The sequence below is a fragment of the Elephas maximus genome, chromosome 6 (assembly GCF_024166365.1).
Source record: "Elephas maximus indicus isolate mEleMax1 chromosome 6, mEleMax1 primary haplotype, whole genome shotgun sequence".
Classification (NCBI taxonomy): domain Eukaryota; kingdom Metazoa; phylum Chordata; class Mammalia; order Proboscidea; family Elephantidae; genus Elephas; species Elephas maximus.
This window is the reverse complement of record NC_064824.1, coordinates 89,112,217-89,130,188: the sequence shown is the minus strand read 5'-3', so window position 1 is coordinate 89,130,188 and position 17,972 is coordinate 89,112,217. Positions and strand designations below refer to the sequence as shown.

At 40.2% G+C, this 17,972-nt stretch overlaps 1 protein-coding gene across 4 annotated transcripts in view; it reads right to left on the bottom strand.

Annotated features, from left to right (window-relative positions):
* The window catches only part of GLS (glutaminase), an 80,594-nt gene extending 75,005 nt beyond the window's left edge, over positions 1-5,589 (bottom strand). The window contains exon 1 of one of the 4 annotated variants that reach the window (XM_049887709.1): positions 4,928-5,589. In XM_049887709.1, the coding sequence (XP_049743666.1) occupies positions 4,928-5,313 (386 nt within the window). In that variant the 5' untranslated portion in view covers positions 5,314-5,589. The other 3 variants (XM_049887711.1, XM_049887710.1, XM_049887713.1) reach the window with 3 other exon arrangements.
* Positions 5,590-17,972: the final 12,383 nt, after the last annotated feature.

Genomic DNA, 17,972 nt, shown 5'->3' with positions numbered 1-17,972 from the left:
ATAGTGTGCCCCCCTCCCCCGCCCCCACCTTTTTGGCCTGCAATATTGCCTCATGAAAAAAGGCTGAGTTCTATTTGATAGGCGTTTGCTGAGTTGGCTGATTTAATGAAAACAAACTCAAACTCAAGGAGACTAAACTTCTGGATCTACTCCATTCTATTTCAGTGAACTTCCTCTCAATATTAGTAAAACTAATAACATAAAAAAAAATATGCAGTTTAATAATTACAGCACAAGTACCAATTTACCAGTGGTTTTACATCAATAGCAATATACCAATGGCATCTATCTCAACAGATACACATGGTTCTGTGTAAGTATTAGGCAGCAAAAAAATGTTAATACTGGCATTTTTCTGATCGGCCATTAAAAGAAATCCAAAATTCACTGATTACCAAGACCTAGAAAAAATTTATAATATGGAAGACATCACAAGTAAAATGACCGAGGGATTGACTGAGAAGTCAAAAGAAAAAATTAAATATACATCTAACTTTGATTTTAGTTTAAGTGAACTGTAAATGTTCAGTTTTACAAATTAAATGTAATACTGAAAGATCACAAAAGCATTTGGCATCTATCTCAACAAAGGTTCTGTCTTTCGATTTCAAAACACATTATATTTGCCAAACACTGGTTCAGCCTCATTATCAGGACTGTTCTATAGACCTAATTCAGTGTTAACTGAAATGTACCATTCAATCTTACTTTGAAATTCAATTCTCATGGTATATGATGGAATGCTTTTCTTTGGCCTGCACTTCCCATTTATTAATAAGTATGACCTACCAAAGCATTAAGACACACTATCTGAAGCTAACTGAAATTTATTTTATTGTGCTTTAGGTGCAAGTTCACAGAGCAAGTTAATTTCTCATTCAAAAATTTATACACAAATTGTTTTGTGACACTGGCTGCAATCCCTGCAATGTAACAGCACTCTCCCCCTTTCCACCATGGGTTCCCCGTGTCCATTTGTCCAGTTTTTCTGTCCCTTCCTGCCTTCTTGCCTTGCTTTTGGGCAAGAGTTTCCCATTCGGTCTCATATATTTGACTGAATTAAGAAAAGAAGCACATTCTTCATGTGTGTTATTGTTTTATAGGCCTGTCTAATCTTTGTCTGAAAAGTGTGCTTCGCGAGCTGAAATAATCTTTGCTTGCACTTTTATCTTTTAATAAAGTAAGCATTATACTTCGTGCAGATGTGTAAAAGTATAATTACTGCATCATGGGTATGCAATTTTTAACAGATACTACCAAATTGCCCTCGAAAGTAGCTAAATTTATACTTCCACCAGCAATGTCAGAGTTCCTATTTCCCACATCCTTTTCATCACTTGATGTACCTCAACATTTGCCAATCAGGGGCAAATGATCTCATTGTTGTTTTAATGGAATACCTTCACTATTGAGACCTGTAGCAATTACATACTTTCTAAAGAGCACACATATGCTCGTATTTTCTATCCTAATTCATCTTTATTATCTTTGTTATATTATCTCTTTTCTAATTAAAAAATAAAATGCCCAAATAAAAAGTCATTTAATAGTTCCTCTCCCCAGGGGATTATTACATATACATATTATACACTTCTGGGCTTTACAGAAGTGAAACATGGTAAATGTCCGTGCTAGGCAAGCGCTGGCACAGAAGTTAATCATGGCTCTTTAATGCCACAACATGGTTTGTGATGCTGATAAAATGCTCATTCCAATCTGTATTAGTTCTGTGGAAATACAGTGATATTTTGAAATTAAAATTCTAAAATAAATTGGGCAAAAGCATGCAAAATAGATTGAAATTACAAAAAAGAATGGATATGTGTAGGGCTACAGATTTTAAATTTGAAGTTACCAGCTATAGGGAGATACACATAAGTTAACAGAGCTTGGATGAGAGGTGAAGTATCACCTACACAAAGATGACAGTCAAAGCTAAGAGAAGAGATATGCTGTTGAAAAAGCAACCAAGTGGAAAAGGAGCAAAGGACCCAGTCTCAGGGTACATCCAGTGAGGAAATCCAAGAAAAGGAGCCAGAAACGCAGAAGAGTTTGAAAAATGAAGACAGCCAAAGTGGTTTTCAAGATGACAGAATGACGGTAACAAAATTAAATAAGGGCACTGCAGGGAAAACTGAGCAAAGAAAGAACATTACATCATTTTTCTGTAAGGAAAAATTTTAGTAGTAGAATCCAAACCTAAACCAGGAAACTAAATCAGATTTAGGTTGAAGGGGACAGTGTAGCCATTTAACATAAGTAGGTAATTTGTTTATATCCTACTTCCTCCAGAATATAATACACAGTAAATACAATAAAACAGAAAATCTGAACCAAAGAAAGGAGGAAAAGCAAATGAACCAGCAATATGAACTAATGAAACTGCTGGATTAAGCATTAAATTCACTCTGAGCTTATTATTGGTAAACTGGGCAAAAAGGTAAACAGAGCAAATCATAGTTTCACGTAAGAAAAAAGTACGAAACTTCTCAAGAGAAACTTTTTCCAGAAATAAAAAATATTTCTCATGTGTGAACCTGAAAATTGATGGTCAATGTCCTTGACAGGTTTTGCAGTAAATGAAGCAACTTTATTCTCATTTAATGAAAACACTTAGCATTTAATATGTTCCAAATATGATTCTAAGCCTCTTATAAAACGTCATTTAATTTTCACATGACTATTTCTTTTAAAAATCCCTGTAAAATGTGACAGAGTCCTGAGTGCTAGCATTCCAGGTGGCTTGCTGATTGAAGGATGACCTCTGCTTTGGAAGCTAAGCATTAGAAAGGATAACAGGATCAAATGGAAGCTTACCTCACAAAATAGGGGAACTGTTCATCATGTAAAGACAAAATGGAAGGAGCCAAAGGAAGAAAGTTACATTTGGCAGCCACATCATTCGGGAATCAAAACAAATTTTCATGAATTTAAAATTTTTTTTTCACTTTAAAAAGCCAGTGTTTTTCACTTTATGTGTTAAACTGTTAACAGCTGAGGTTCACTCTTGACCCAAATCTTTGAAAGATCTCAGGATCATCATATACCTAGATTGTTCCTGAACCAGTCTAGCTATTATTCCAAACTTGGTGGCAAAAACCAAACTTACAGAACTAAGGCAAACTAGGTTAACTTTATTGGCCACTCAAACTCCAAGGCTTCTGAGCAAGTCTTCTTGAGAGCTTCCCTCTTGAGGCTGGTTTTCTATTTTTGTGGGGGAGGTCAAGTGGGAGGTTTTTTTTTTTTAGTAGGTTGCCGATCTGAAAGTTATTGCTAAGAGATGACTTTTTATTAATAGGGCCAAAAAAACAGAAGCTTCTGGGAAACATGTGTATTACAAAAAGAGTTCAAGTTCCTATCAGACAAACAAAAAAAAAGACACTAACACAATGAAGAGAAACAGACCCAAAGACACATTTTAAATGGGAAGCAGTTCTCATCCTGTAGCCTTTAAGCATAACTTTTAAATGGTACTAACTGCATACTGCAATCCAGTAACTCTGGGCACACATATTTAAACTTGTTACATGCTTGGTGAGCCAGAAGATCTAAAATAAAAGTGAGTCCCAGATGAGATGAAACATACACATTCCAGTTCCTAAAACATCAGAAAGGTACAAATTTAACTAAAGCCTACCTTTTTAGAACTATAGGAGATTTGAGTCTAACCCACGATGTTAAATGACCTGCTCTCGATAATAACGCTACTTCCTGGCACCAAATCACTACCATAGAATATCACCAATTTTGCCCATCACCTAGTAATTTTTTTTTTTTAGTAATATTTTTCAGTCTGGGAAAAAAATCACTTGGAATGTTCTAGGGAGGAGCCAACTTCAATTACAGGAAGCATTTTAACAGGTCCGAGATCGAAATTATAAGAATCACACTTTCGGTTTGACTTGAGGTACTCTGGGGCCTGGAAACAGAAATAACAGATGTAAAAGGGTGGCAATGGGTCACATGGTGTCAATACCAAGTCAGAATTATAGTAGGATATAAAGAAAGCGGACAGGTAAACTTTTACCCATATTAGGAAAACAAAAGTTTGTGTTCATTTATATTACACAAGACTATAAAGTATTAAGGAAACTGTTTCTCATATGTAGAAAACCCCAATTTTATTTTGAGACTAAACTGCTGTGAACGTATAGATGGTTCAACAACCTATCACGAGATATTTAAATTACAAAAGCTACTTAACTCGCATTTATCACTGAGTTAGTGTTTTACGTCATATTTCACTTTGGCTATTTTGTGAAAACCTCGCCCATCTCATGGACGACATCAGACAGGCCAGAGCTAGTCCCCAGCACAAACAGGTGGTCTAAACTGCATGCCCGAGCCTCGCGGCCACGTGACCCTTTACCTCCTCATCTCCTCTCTGAAACATTATTTCCGGTGCCCCAGATGGCTCCACACATGCCTGAGAGAGCCACCCCCGAAAGATGAATAATCCTCCACATCAGGCTTCCAAGGAGGTGGTGGCAGAGACCGAGAGAGGGCAGACAGAGGGAAAGCTCGAGCCTGGAAAAGCGACGAGGCAGGAAGGCACGGCCTCTGCTCAATACCGTTCTCCTAAATGTCACTCGCTGGAGACGTTCACATGGCATCACCCACCAGGGGCTGGGCCGGCGGCCAGCTGCCGCAGCGGCGATCCGGGGACGCGGCGTGGAGCCCGCGGCGGCCGCTCTGGGGAGGGGACAGCCCCCCCCCAGCCCGGGCGGCCCGCGCCGGGGCGGGAAAGGGAAGTGGGGGCCCTGCGGAGGGGCGCGGGCGGGGAAGGCGCAGGCGGGGTCGGGCCTAATCACATGGCGCAGACGGCGCAGGCCGCCGGCATCCCTTTCTTTCTCTTTCTCGAACCTCTGCTCCCATCCCGCACCCCTGCAGGCCCCGGTCGGGCCCGGGCCCTCCCTGGAACACTCACTTTTCGCTTGCGGCCGCCGGCTCCTTGCCCTCGCTGTTGCAGAACGAGTCCGTCTCCCCGGGGCCGTCCTTGGGGCTGGACGCCGGCGGGGCCGCGGGCGGCGACGCCCCGGGCTGCGGCTGCGCGCCTCCCTTGCCCAGCTCCTGCAGGATCTCCGAGGGGGAGCTGGACAGGCCCCGCGCAAGGGGTCCCGCCGGCCGGCCGCCCCCGCCCCACCACCGGTAGAGCCGCGCAGCGGCCGCTGAGCCCGCGGCCGGCCTCCCCCCGCTCCGGGGGCGCTGGCACAGAGTGGCGAGGGGCTGCGCCCGCCTCAGCGCCGCACCAGCGACGGCGGGCGAACGCAGGAGCAGGTCCCGCAGCATCGTGGAGCCTCGCAGCCGCATCATGCCGCCGGGTCCGTCAGCGCCCGCTCGACTGAGGAGGATGCTCCGGGCGTGGGCGGCCGCCTCTCCTGCCGGAATGCGGCTTCCGAGGGGGGCGGCGAAAGGGGCAGCGACGTGGGTGTGGCTCTAGCTCAGGGCTCCGGCTCCGGCTGCCGTTGTTGCTACGCGCTATGCTGTCCGAGGCCGCTCCTCCTCTCACCGCCGAGGGCTCCGCACTGAGGCTGAAGCGCAGGGGCGGGCCGGAGACATTCCTCGTTCACCCACCCAGGGGCGGGACGACGCCGGCGGCCTGCCCCCTTCGCCCGTTCCGATTGGCTTAGACCCTCGACCTCTCTTCCGATTGGTTACAGGAGCAGTCAAATTTCTTTCGGCGCCGGGTGCGCGAAGGGTCGGTCGGGCGGGCGCCGGGGAGAGAAGTCAAACTGACGTATGAGGTGGGGGTGCCAGGCTGGGCTTCAGAGGAGCCGCATCTCCGGCTCTGCGCAGGTCTCGAGCCTGTCCTGGTTGGAAAGTGCGGGCCCAGAGCTCTGGTCGTTTTCCAGCGGATGGACTCTGTGGACTCTGGGGCCTCGGACCGGGCGAGAGGGGGGAAGGAATGATGGGCGAGAGGCCCCGCAGCCGAGGAGCGGGCGTACGGCGGGACTGGCTGGGGCGACCCTGGTCGGAGCCTGCAGCTGGCCCCCAACTATCGGGACAGGGCGTGTGGTGACGCCTCCAAGGGCCTCGGTCCCGCGAAGTCTGCCCCAGACGAGCCCCTTCTCTCTCCTAAATATTACGTGTGCTTGAAACTTTCCATGGTTGGCTACTACCCAGATGCGAATGTGTTTTGGAAAAAATGAGCAAAATCCTTTTAGCTATGCGACTTAAGCCATTTGGAGGGTTGGAGTGGAGGAAGGGCAATGAAAGGGGGAGGTCCAGAATAAGATTGCTTGCTTTAAAAAAAAAAAAAATTATACATACCGATGCCACAAAAATATTTTTGAACAGCAATGATTCTCCTAATAGTTTTCTTGAAGGCAAAATCATAGATACGTTTTCTATTTTAAAATCTGCTTTATTGTTTTAAAAAATAAACGTCCAAATACTGGTTCCTTGAGTCTTTTCAGCCCAGCGTCCCTTTATTCATTTATCCTTTTGGACCTGTAGAAAAGGAGCGAAGGATCTGATAAACTCTGAGATGTTGTTTGAGCCCACATATACCCTCCATCCAGGACAAAAAATGTTTTCAGACGATTTCCTGAAACAATTAGGTTTAAATGCCCAGATCCACAAAGCTTAACTGGGATGGTTTTTATGAATCCGGAAGAGTGTGTCATGAACTGATCACCAGATTTAGTAATCTAATGAATCTTAAAATATTGCACTAGATTAATAATTAGGAAACCCAGCTGTACCTACAGTCTGTGACCTTTGTCATGTCACAGCCTTGCCATGTTTAAGTTTTTTGTATTTGCTCTTTAACAGGAAGAACATGAAAAAAGAATGAAATCACCTTTTTTAAAAGGCTGTTAAGACTACTGCAAGTAATCATGGGGGGTTGTTATCAGTATTAAGTATTACTCGTCAAATTGATGAGTTAAGTTAGTGATACATTCAGAAAAAGGAACATCGAGGTTGGGGGAACAGTAAAAACTACTACCCCTGCTTAGCCTTTTTAATAATTTATAAACGCTTGTGTCCTGAAGTCTCTTAGATATAACTAGTTATCAGTTTTGATTGCTTCCTTTTTCTCAACCACATCCAAGCTATTGAAAAATCCAGTTGTTTTCCTCCCAGTTTTTCTCTTGGTTTCTCTAATTTTCCTATGGGAAAAAAAAAATTCAGGTATTTAAAGGTGTAAATATCTTATGAAGCCCTGATGAAGTGGCTAAGAGCTATAGCTGCTAACCAAAAGGTTGGCAGTTCAAATCTACCAACCACTCCAAGTATACTTAATAAATATAGAAAACAAACACAGGAACAGGAGATTATTTTCTAAAGTTTCTACCTTAGGAAATGAGATGCTGAGAATAAAGAGATGTTATTCCCAACACTTAGAAGTAAGGTACACTATGAAATTTAACCCCTTCTTTAAAAAAAAAAATTTTTTTTTGAGAACGACAATGAAAAAGTAATAGGCAGCAATTGAAATTATTATAAATATAAAAAAATGTGATTGATTAACACTTTCATTTAATTCTTTTCTTCATCTTATATCGTTTTCATCTTTAGTGATGTTTTAATCAAATACAACTTTGGAACCATGTATGAGTTACCGTATTTTTTCCACAAATAACACACCCATATAAATGATGCACCCACACACATAACACTGATAGTATGCTTAGGAAAGTACCTCATGAGGGGGTTATGCAGTTGGCAAGAAGTGTATAGCACGTGCATTATTTGTGCAAAAATATGGTAATCATTTTCAGTTAGGTTAATTATTCACCTATTAAATCATATCATCATATAAATCACTATAAAACATTTTATACACATACAGTAAAAAAAATTTTTTTTTTTTTTTTTAAAGCCCACCAAAATATCTACAAATAGAAAAAGGCTCTCCAGATTAACACTTGGCCGCACTGTCAGAGCTACTCTGAGACTTCCTCTTTGTACAGCTATCCTATAATGGATTGTGGTCCCACAGCCACTGTGAAGGTAAGTAACATTGAAAGGAAAAATTGGCCTTTTTGATTCTACTTCAACTAGAAGAATTGTTCCTGAGCTTCTATGTTCTTTCGAAGATTTAAAAAAACAGCTGTTGTCCAGTTGATTCCAACTCATGACAATCCCATGTGTGGAAGAGTAGAGCTGTGCTCCATAGCCTTTTTTTCTGAAGGAATTTTTGAAGCTCACAAAAAGGTTCATGTTTCAAGATCATAATACAACCCATATATAAGTTCCAGATTTTGCTCTTCACAAAAGCTAAAAGATTATTACTTTGTTGACCTAGAGCTAAACAGAAAATACTTCTCCTTTGACCCAAGGCTTAAAAGAATTGTCTAAGTTTTGTTGTTGTTGTTGTTTGAAATTCTTTTGGTTGGAGGACAGAGTAAGTTTCAGGAAACCTCTAAATTTTTTTTTCTACTTCCCTTTCATCTGTTGGCTTCCAGTTTTAACTGGCGAACTTCCTAGCCTCACTGATAAACCTTGCCACCATGACTTCTTTTTCCAATGCTGAATTTAGATCTGAGTTACAGCAAGAGCAAATCCTTCTCTATAAAATGAGGATAATATTAGTACTTATTTCATAGGGATGTTGTGAGGATTAAATGAGTCAACACAGACAAAGCATTCTGTAAGTACTAGACATTATTATTCTTATTGTCCCATGGGTGAATAAGTTTTGTTGTGAAATGTGATCAGTTGTCACCTCTATTGAAAAGCCGAACTGAGAACTGTTTTAAACTAATTGTAAAATATATTTAAGGACAAGCTAACTCCCCAAAATGAGTAGATCATGTACTTCGTTTTTAGAATAACCAAAAAAAACCCCCAAACCCTTTGCTATCGAGTAGATTCCAATTCATAGCGACGCTATAGCACAGAGTAGAACTGCCCTGTAGGGTTTCCAAGGAGCACCTGGTGGATTCCAACTGTCGACCTTTTGGTTAGCAGCAGTAGCTCTTAACCACTACACCACGATGGGTTTCCCATTTTTAGAATACAAACCGGTAATTTCTTTAAAGTATCCTAAAATTGAAAGGGAATGCTGCAAAGATAGCAAGAGCAAAGCTGGGCTTAGTGCCCGAGGTGCCAGCTATTTACAAACAACTAAAAAAAGTGCTAAAGAAGATGAGTTGCTAGGAAAAAAACAGTAGGACTGGACGTACATGTCATGTATATATATCCCAACACAGTGCAGTTAGATCTAAAAATCTATTATTTGTAGTCTGTGTAAGTGAAATTAAACCTCCCTTCATTGCTACATCACACAAAAATGGTTAGACTTTTACCAAATTTGAAGGACATACTTGAGATGGTCTGATTTAAAATATTAACTATATGAGGTTCTTTTTGAGGGTCTCCTGATGGCTGGAATAAGGAGGGAAGGGAATCAGCTATTTGTTTTCATCTAGAGGGGTATCATAAAGACTTTAGTTAAATCATAAATTAATATTATGTGAACTTAGTTCACAATTATATGGTCAGGGCCTCCAAATATTTGTTAATTTTCAAAATGATTTTAATTTTTTTTTGTTTCTATGGATTCATATAAAAATTAAATGAAACTAAACCCCATCCCAGAAATAAGTCTTATTTGTATATTAGCAAAATTTAAAGAAAAATAATTAGATTTTGTAAATAGCCCAAAAGTCAGTCACAAGGATGACTGTTCTCTCTTCCACTGGAAGGACTTTACCTCCCCATTTGTTGATGGCAAGTTTGGCCTTGTGCTTGATTTATTCAATAAAATGTGAGAGGGAGTGACATGCCGCTGCTGAGCTATAGCTTTAAGAGCCGTCACTTGGTTCCGCCATCTCTCTTTTCTTTCTGGGACAAGAGCAGCACATACCAGACAGGGGCTGCTTCTTTACCTGAGTCCCAGAATGATGGAACAAAACTAAAGATGACTGTGATTGACAAATAACATGAAGAGAAATAAACCTTAGGGTACAAGTCATTTATATTTGGGAGTTATTACCAGAACATGACTTAGCTTAAACTGATTGTTACAATGTCCAACTTGAATGAAGAACACTTGGCAGCTATGAGACCAACACGTACTATGAAGAGTATTTGAGAACTCTAAAAAACAGGCAATCTACCTTCATAGCAGTTGAAACTGAGTACTGTTGAGAGAACAATGGGAGTACCAATGAGAATAAGCATTCCCTTTCAGAGACAAAATTAAAATTCAGGTAGGAGACACTTGATTGATATTTCAACGTGCCACATGCATTTAATGCTATAAAAAGGGAAGGTTAATAGTGGTTTGAAAATGAGCCCTATGTCAATTACAATAATCCGATATTGGTTCAAAGGAGCTCAGCAGCACAACAGTTAAGCCCTTGGCTGCTAACCGAAAGGGCGGCAGTTTGAGCCCAACAGCCACTCCTCTGGAGAAAAGACCTGGTGATCTGTTCCCATATTGCCCTCAGATTGATTCCAACTCACAGCGACCTTGCAGGACATAGCAGAACTGCCCGATAGAGTTTTCAAAAGCTGTAATCTTTATGGGAGCAGACTGCCACATCTTTCTCCTGCAGAGCAGCTGGTGGGTTCCAATCACTGACCTCCAGTTAGGAGCCGAGGACTTAGCCACTGCAGGACCAGGGCTCCTTCTGTAAAGGTTATAGCCTAGGAAACACTATGCGGCAGTTCTACTCTGTCCTATAGGGTCTCTATGAGTTGGAATCAACTTGAGGGCACACAGCAACAGCTTTCGTATAACATCTGAAATTTGCCACAGTTTCCAAGCCCTGGAAAAAGAAAAATGAGCCTAACTTTTATTTATATATGCTCATCTAATGGTAAGATCATTTGAAACCAATTACTGAACTTCACTGAAATCATTATTTGTATAGCTAAATCCAAAATTCAGACATAAGAAAAAGTAACATCAGAATCCACAAAAATGTATTTTGATGAACTGGTCTAAAAGGCAAATCTGTATGCATCCTCTGGATAACACTGGTTCTATTAAAGTACATCTTCACTTTTTAAGCAGTCAGCATCTAGTTCACTCTGCACAATCCTAAGTCACAAGAAACAAGATGCCTGCCCAGCCAATTCTGACTCACAGCAATCCTACAGGACGGAGTAGAACTGCTCCGTAGGCTTTCCAAGGAGTGCCTTGTGGATTTGAACCGGCGATCTTTATGGTTAGCAGCTATAGCCCTTAACCCTTACGCCGCCAGGATTTCCCTAACAAACATAGAAGTTTATTTATGATTGAGCAGCTTCTCACAGGGACGATGCCATGTGGTATGCTCTGAGGCAGGACTGTATTCATATGTGCCCTTGATAGTACAACAAACGATGGGTTTGGGAATCTTTACCTGAACAGATCTTTACTCCAGTGGAACAGATGGTGGGTTGGAACTGCCGACCTTTTGGTTAGCAGCCAAGGGCCAAATGCTTATCAATAGGAAAATGGATTAAAATATCATAATGTTCTCATATTATGATATATAATACTTTATTTAAAATTAATGAACCACAGCTTCATGCATCAAAGTGGAGAAATCTCAAAAACAATGCTGAGAGGGGAAAAAAATTACAGAAGAATATATGTATTACGTGACTATGTATATAAAATATAAAAACAGGTAAAATAATACATTATTGACAGAATTCTATATGTGTAATTTAAAAGTTTAAAAACACTCGTGGGAATGAAAAACAGCAAATTCAGTGTAATGGCTACTATCTCTGGATATATACAATGGGGAATGAGCTTGAAGAGTTATAAAACAGAACTCTAACTGTATTTGCAAATACTGACTTCTTAAAACAGTATTTTGAAAAATCTGAAGCAAATATGTTACCTGGGTGGTCAACACAATGGTGTTTGTTATATTCTTTCTTTTTTTACCTCCATGTTTGAAATAAACCAAAATAAAAGGAGCTTTTTACAAAGTTGAAAGCCATTACAGCTCTCTAATAATTATGGTATTTAAAGAAAATGTTACAAATCTGACATTATATTTTTAATGGTCTTTTTAAACTTTAAAAAAAAAATTTGCACAACCAATGCTGAATAATAGAACTGGTAAACAATAAAGCTATCCTGTAAATATTTTTCAAGAGGACAACCAAAATACAAAGGTAGGGATGGCTTATACTTAATTGAAATAGTTACAGAAAAAAATACTTAGTTCTTGGCTATCTCAATCATAAATATGAAAGCAGTTCCTTTGGTAACAAAATAGGAATAGAAACTATGTCCTTCTTTGCTTCGAGGTTAAAGAAGTTATGTTACCTTTGTAACATTCTGTTGGGGACAGGTGTCAATTACTAAATGTTACAGTTAGAGAAATTATAACTTAATAAAGTCACACAGCTAATAAATAACAGAATGGGTGAAGACACACCCTCCAGCTAGATCTGGCCCTTGCCCTCGTTTCTTTTGAACGATTGGACAAATGCCTACAAGAAGCATGTCTGTAGGTACAAAAACACAAGGCTCTTAAAAATCTTTGGGAATAATTTTCCAAATGAGGAACCAGGTAGGTAGCATGACCGAGTAAAGCAAAACAGTTGTAATACAATAGGGTATAGTGAGACTCTAATAAATTTGAATTGGAATGCTCTTGTCTAATGGGGCAGTAACAAACTTGCTCCAACCAATTTTAGCTAAATGGGAATGCCAGCACAATTACTAGACCTTTGGATTCTTCAAGATAATCCAGAAATGGGATTTTTAAAAATAAATAAAATTCCCTGACTTTTAAATGTAAGCAGGTCACTTTTTTCTTTTTTAATCACTATAAAACCAAAAAAACCAAACCCATTGCTGTTGAGTCGATTCTAATTCATAGCAACCCTATAGGACAGAGTAGAACTCCCTGACAGGGTTTCCAAGGAGCGGCTGGTGTTAGTAGCCATAGCTCTTAAACACTGTCACCAGGGCTCCTTTATCACTAACTATATAGGTCAAATAAAACATCTGTAAGAATAGTTTGGCCTGTGGGCCACAAAGTTCCCAACTCGGTCCTGAATAATCAGGTGATGATAGCAATATAATGTTCTTTGCGGTTTATTCTTCAGAACCGATTCTACACAATAAGATTCATCCAAGCTGATCATAAACACCCTCTTCCCCTTGGAAGTGCTGCAGACATCTTGCCAGCCTTCAGGCAAACCTAAAACAACAGTGCCAATGAGTGGAGGGACAGAAAGCACCTGACATTTCTAAGACATTATTAACCTTCTGACTCTACCAAGCCTGATGCCTGCCCTCCACTGGACATCTTGTTACATGAGACCCATTTCCTTATTAATTAAATCATCTGGAGTCAGAATTTCCATTAAGGCATCCTAGTTGATTCAATGCCACACCACAGACAATTCCTGCTCTGTCTATATCTTTCTCTTTGTCTTGAGTGCAATTTATTATACCTTCTCTCTCACATTAAATCTGCTAAATTACATATCCATGTATTTATATTTTGACCTATTTATACATTATATGACCCTCGATTGTTTGGGACTATGCATAATAGCCTTGCATGGTTTGAAAATAAAAAGTCATAGAGTTACAGATACAGTAAACTTTAAGGAACCTGCTCTAAATATTCCGTTTGAATCTTGACTGGCTTCTAAAGCTCCAGATTTGCTTCCTTCCTCCCACAACAAAAAATATTGAACTACATTAAGACAGCTAAATTGAACAAACCCATTTTTCCCTTCTGCTAAACTAAACTTCCATGTTTGTTCCTGACTGATTAGTATCTGAAGTCCACCTCATCTTGCTATCCTTCATTCTAGCCGGAAAGATCAATTTTCCTCACCTAACCAACTTTTCTCCTCGAAGTCTTTGCTTATCTTTTACTTATCACCTTCTATGCCCTCAGCCCCTTTCTCTACCAGTCAAAATTACGCTCATCCTTCAAGGTCCCCAACTTACGTCTTCATATTGCTCTTCATGTTTCATATCATCCTCGTAACAACCATTTGAGATGGGTACGTAGATGTAATCTCATTTCACAAGTAAGAAAATAGAGAAGTTAAATGATTTTTTTCCAACATTTTAGCTTAAAAATTACCACATATTTCTTGACTCTGTGGCTTTTGCCCTTATCATTTCCATCTGGATACATTTTCCCTTCCCTAAAACGCTACTCAAATGTCATCCATCTGGGAAGCCTTCCATGACCTCACTAAAACCTGTTGCCATTGAGTTGGTTCCAACTCATAATGACTCTATAGGATAGAGTGGGGCTGCCCTGTAGAGTTTCCAAGGCTGTAATCTTTACAGAAGCTGGCTGCCACATCTTTCTCCTGGGGAGCGGCTGGTGAGTTTGAACCACCTACCTTTTGGTTAGCAACCAAGTGTTTAACCACTGCACCACCAGGACTCCTTCTTGACCTCACTAGGCAGAGTTAAGGGTTTCTTCCTCTATACATTGGGGTTCACTTGATTATGCATGGAGTTATCACATCACCATAATTATTTGTGTGCATCTTTCTCTCAATTAGATGTGAGGATGAAGATTTTTAAAACTGATCTTATATTTCCTGACCTTTGAAGCATACCCAGTATATAAGAGATACTTTTTAACAGTTTATTAAATGAATAAATAAATGTATACAAGTCTTAACATCACTCAAAGGAGATAAGTTTTTTTGAGGTGGGGGCAGTCTCATATAATTTATTGCTACAGCCTTGCTAGACAGAGAGAATAGGGAATATGGAAGGAAATGAGGCCAGAGAGGCAAGGGACAGATCATGTTGGGCCTGGAGGACCAGAGTAAGGAATTTGGATTTTAGTTTAAGTGCTGTGAGAAGTCACTGGTGGTTTTTATCAGGAGAACAGCATGATCTGATCTCTACATTTTGACCATAAAAATGATAAGCAAATGCAAAAGCACGGTGTTCAAGAAGTAAACTCAGTTGAGGTCGTTTCATACAATGTAGGAGTTTATTAATTGGAAAATAAAGGAAATATATTAGGACAAATGAACCTTCCTCAATTTTATTTGAATTGAGTAAATTCCCTCTCTATTGCATTTCATAAAAAGGAGGAAATTTATTAAAAATTCAAACTGCAAAAGAACTTTATTGATACCTTGTTTTTAGTGACTACCTATCTGTGTCAAGCTTCATGTTAGAAACTAAGATTAGGTAATGAATAAGACATGGTCTCTAGCTTTGAGAAGTTAGAGGACATGGAAGAAAGACAGGTACAGAAACTCCTAATTAAAATACAGTGTTAGGGACACAATAAACAACATTTTTTTTTCCAGTGGATGTAAATAATCTAGAAAAGAATTTTACCAGGGAGATTAAAGGATATTCTAGAAAGGAGGTGATACTTGCTAAGTAGAACTCCAGGTGTAGAAGGGTATAAGGGTGAAAAAGGCACTGTTTTAGGAGCAAAAAAGAGTGAAATTACGTGGAAAATTCAGGAAATTACAAGTAATCTAGTAATCTAGCTGGACAATGAATAAGAAAGACCGAAGAAGAATTGAGGCCTTTGAATTGTGGTGTTGGTGAAGAATATTGAATATACCACGCGCTGACAGAAGAATGAACAGATTTGTCTCGGAAGAAGTACAGCTAGAATGCTCCTTAGAAGCAAGGATGGCAAGACTTCGTCTTACATACTTTGGACATATTATCAGCAAGGACCAGTCCCGGGAGAAGGATATGATGCTTGGTAAAGTAGAGGGTCAGCGAAAAAGAGGAAAACCCTCAACGAGATGATTTGACACAGTGGCTACAACAATGAGCTCATACATGGCAACAATTGTGAAGATGTCACAGGACCAGGCAGTGTTTCATTCTGTTGTACATAGGGCTGCTATAAGTTGGAACCAACTTGACAGCACCTAACGACAACAGTGTGGTATTTGTTAGCACTATCTACCTAATTCCTGTTTCAGCCTGTGTGAGATTGCATTTCTCTGCCCCCTTGAAGTTGAATGTATCCATGCACCTTGCTTTATCCAGGGAAATATGATTATAAGCTTAAAAAGCCAACGCACAATTTTCTACTCTCTCTTTCCCTCTGCACTGTAACTGGCAATGCTTTAAGCTGATGGCTGCTATGTCTGCTTGGGTCACTGACTGCAGAGAAAGAAGCCTTAATGGCTTAAGCCTCTGCGATTTAGGGCTTGTTAGCACAGCAGAGTTCATGCTATCCTGGCTGATTCAGCCAATACATTAAAGGGGAGGGTAGGAGAGAGAGTACTGGATCCTAGAAAAGCCAGTTCTCTTGATGGAATACGTAATGAAATGGTCAACCCATAAAGCAGCTATTTGCCTAAGAGCAGGCCCAAAATATTCGAATCAGTGAATTCAAGGAAACGTATTTTATACTTTTCCAAATGTTTTCCATTTCTGACAAGCCATTTCTATTTCTACAACTAACTCCAAAGTGACAAATGTAATTCGAGTCAAGAAAAAGATGGTATCTTCATAAACCACCTATATTAAATCTGACAGGGAACTGCCAGAAATTCAAGCCGGATTTAGAAGAGGACGTGGAACCAGGTACATCATTGCTGATGTCAGATGGATCCTGGCCAGAAGCAGCAAACACCAGAAAGATGTTTACCTGTGTTTTATTGGCTATGCTAAGGTATTCAACAGTGTGGCTCATAACAAATTATGGATAACGTTGCAGAGAATGGGAATTCCAGAACACTTAACTGTGCTCATGAGGAATCTCTACATGGATCAAGAGGCAGTCATTTGAACAGAACAAGGGGATACTTCAAGGTTTAAAGTCAGGAAAGGTGCACATCACGGTTGTATCCTTTTACCGTATGTACTCATTCTGTCCTTACTCAATCTGTATGCTGAGCAAATAATTCGGGAAGCTGGACTGTATGAAGAAGAATGGGGCATCGTGGTTGCAAGAAGACTCATTAATAACCTGCCTTATGCAAAAATGACATAACCTTGCTTGTTGAAAGTGAAGAGGACTTAAAGCACTTACTGATGACGAGCAGAGATCACAGTTTCCAGTATGGATTACCCCTCAACACAAAGAAAACAAAGATCTGCACAACTGGACAAATAAGCAACATCATGATAAATGGAGAAAAGATTGAGGTTATCAAGGATTTCATTTGACTTCGATCAACAATCAATATCCATGGAAGCAACCATCAAGAAACAGAAAGACACATTGCATTGGCAAATCGGCTGCAAAAAAAAAAAAACCTCCTTAAAGCATTGAAAAGTAAAGATGTCACCTTGAGGACTAAGGTGCGCTTGACCAAAGCCATGGTGTTTTCAGTCACCTCCTATGCATGAGAAAGGTGGACAATGAGTAAGGAAGACCGAAGAAGAATTGATGTCTTTGAGTTGTGGTATTGGCAAAGAGTATTGAATAAACCATGGACTGCCAAAGGAACAAACAAATCTGTCTTGGAAGAAGTACAACCAGAATGCTCCTTAGTAGGAAGGATGGCAAGACTACGTATCACATACTTTGGGCATGTTATCAGGAGGGATCAGTCTCTGGAGAAGGCCATTATGTTCAGTAGAGAGTCAGCAAAAAAGAGGAAGACCCTCAATGAGATAGATTAACACAGCGGCTGCAACTATGGGCTCAAGCATTAGCAACAATTGTGAGGATGGCGAAGGACCAGACAGGGGAATGGTATATATGTGATAGGTTGTTCATGCAGGCAAAGGAGGAAATGAGGTAGAGAAAGGCCTGGACATGAGGGGCCACCCTGAATTGTAGATGTGTAGGGGCCAAGAGTCGGAATTGACTCGACAGCAACGGGTTTGGTTTTTGGTTTTGGTTTAGGGCCCAAGGATAGATTGGCATATGTATATTAAGATATCAGAAACACTGAAAGGAACACCAAAGAAAGAAGAGTATTGGGAGCAAAGATGGAGATTTTGGAGACAAACTTGGTTTTCTTCACAATTGTACTTCTTCCTCAATGATTTCTGAAGTTGGCCAAGGAAAATGCCTCAAGAATGTACAGTAGCTAGGATCTGTCCAAATGCTGAGAGGAAAATCAAGTCTTTATATAGTGAGAAATCC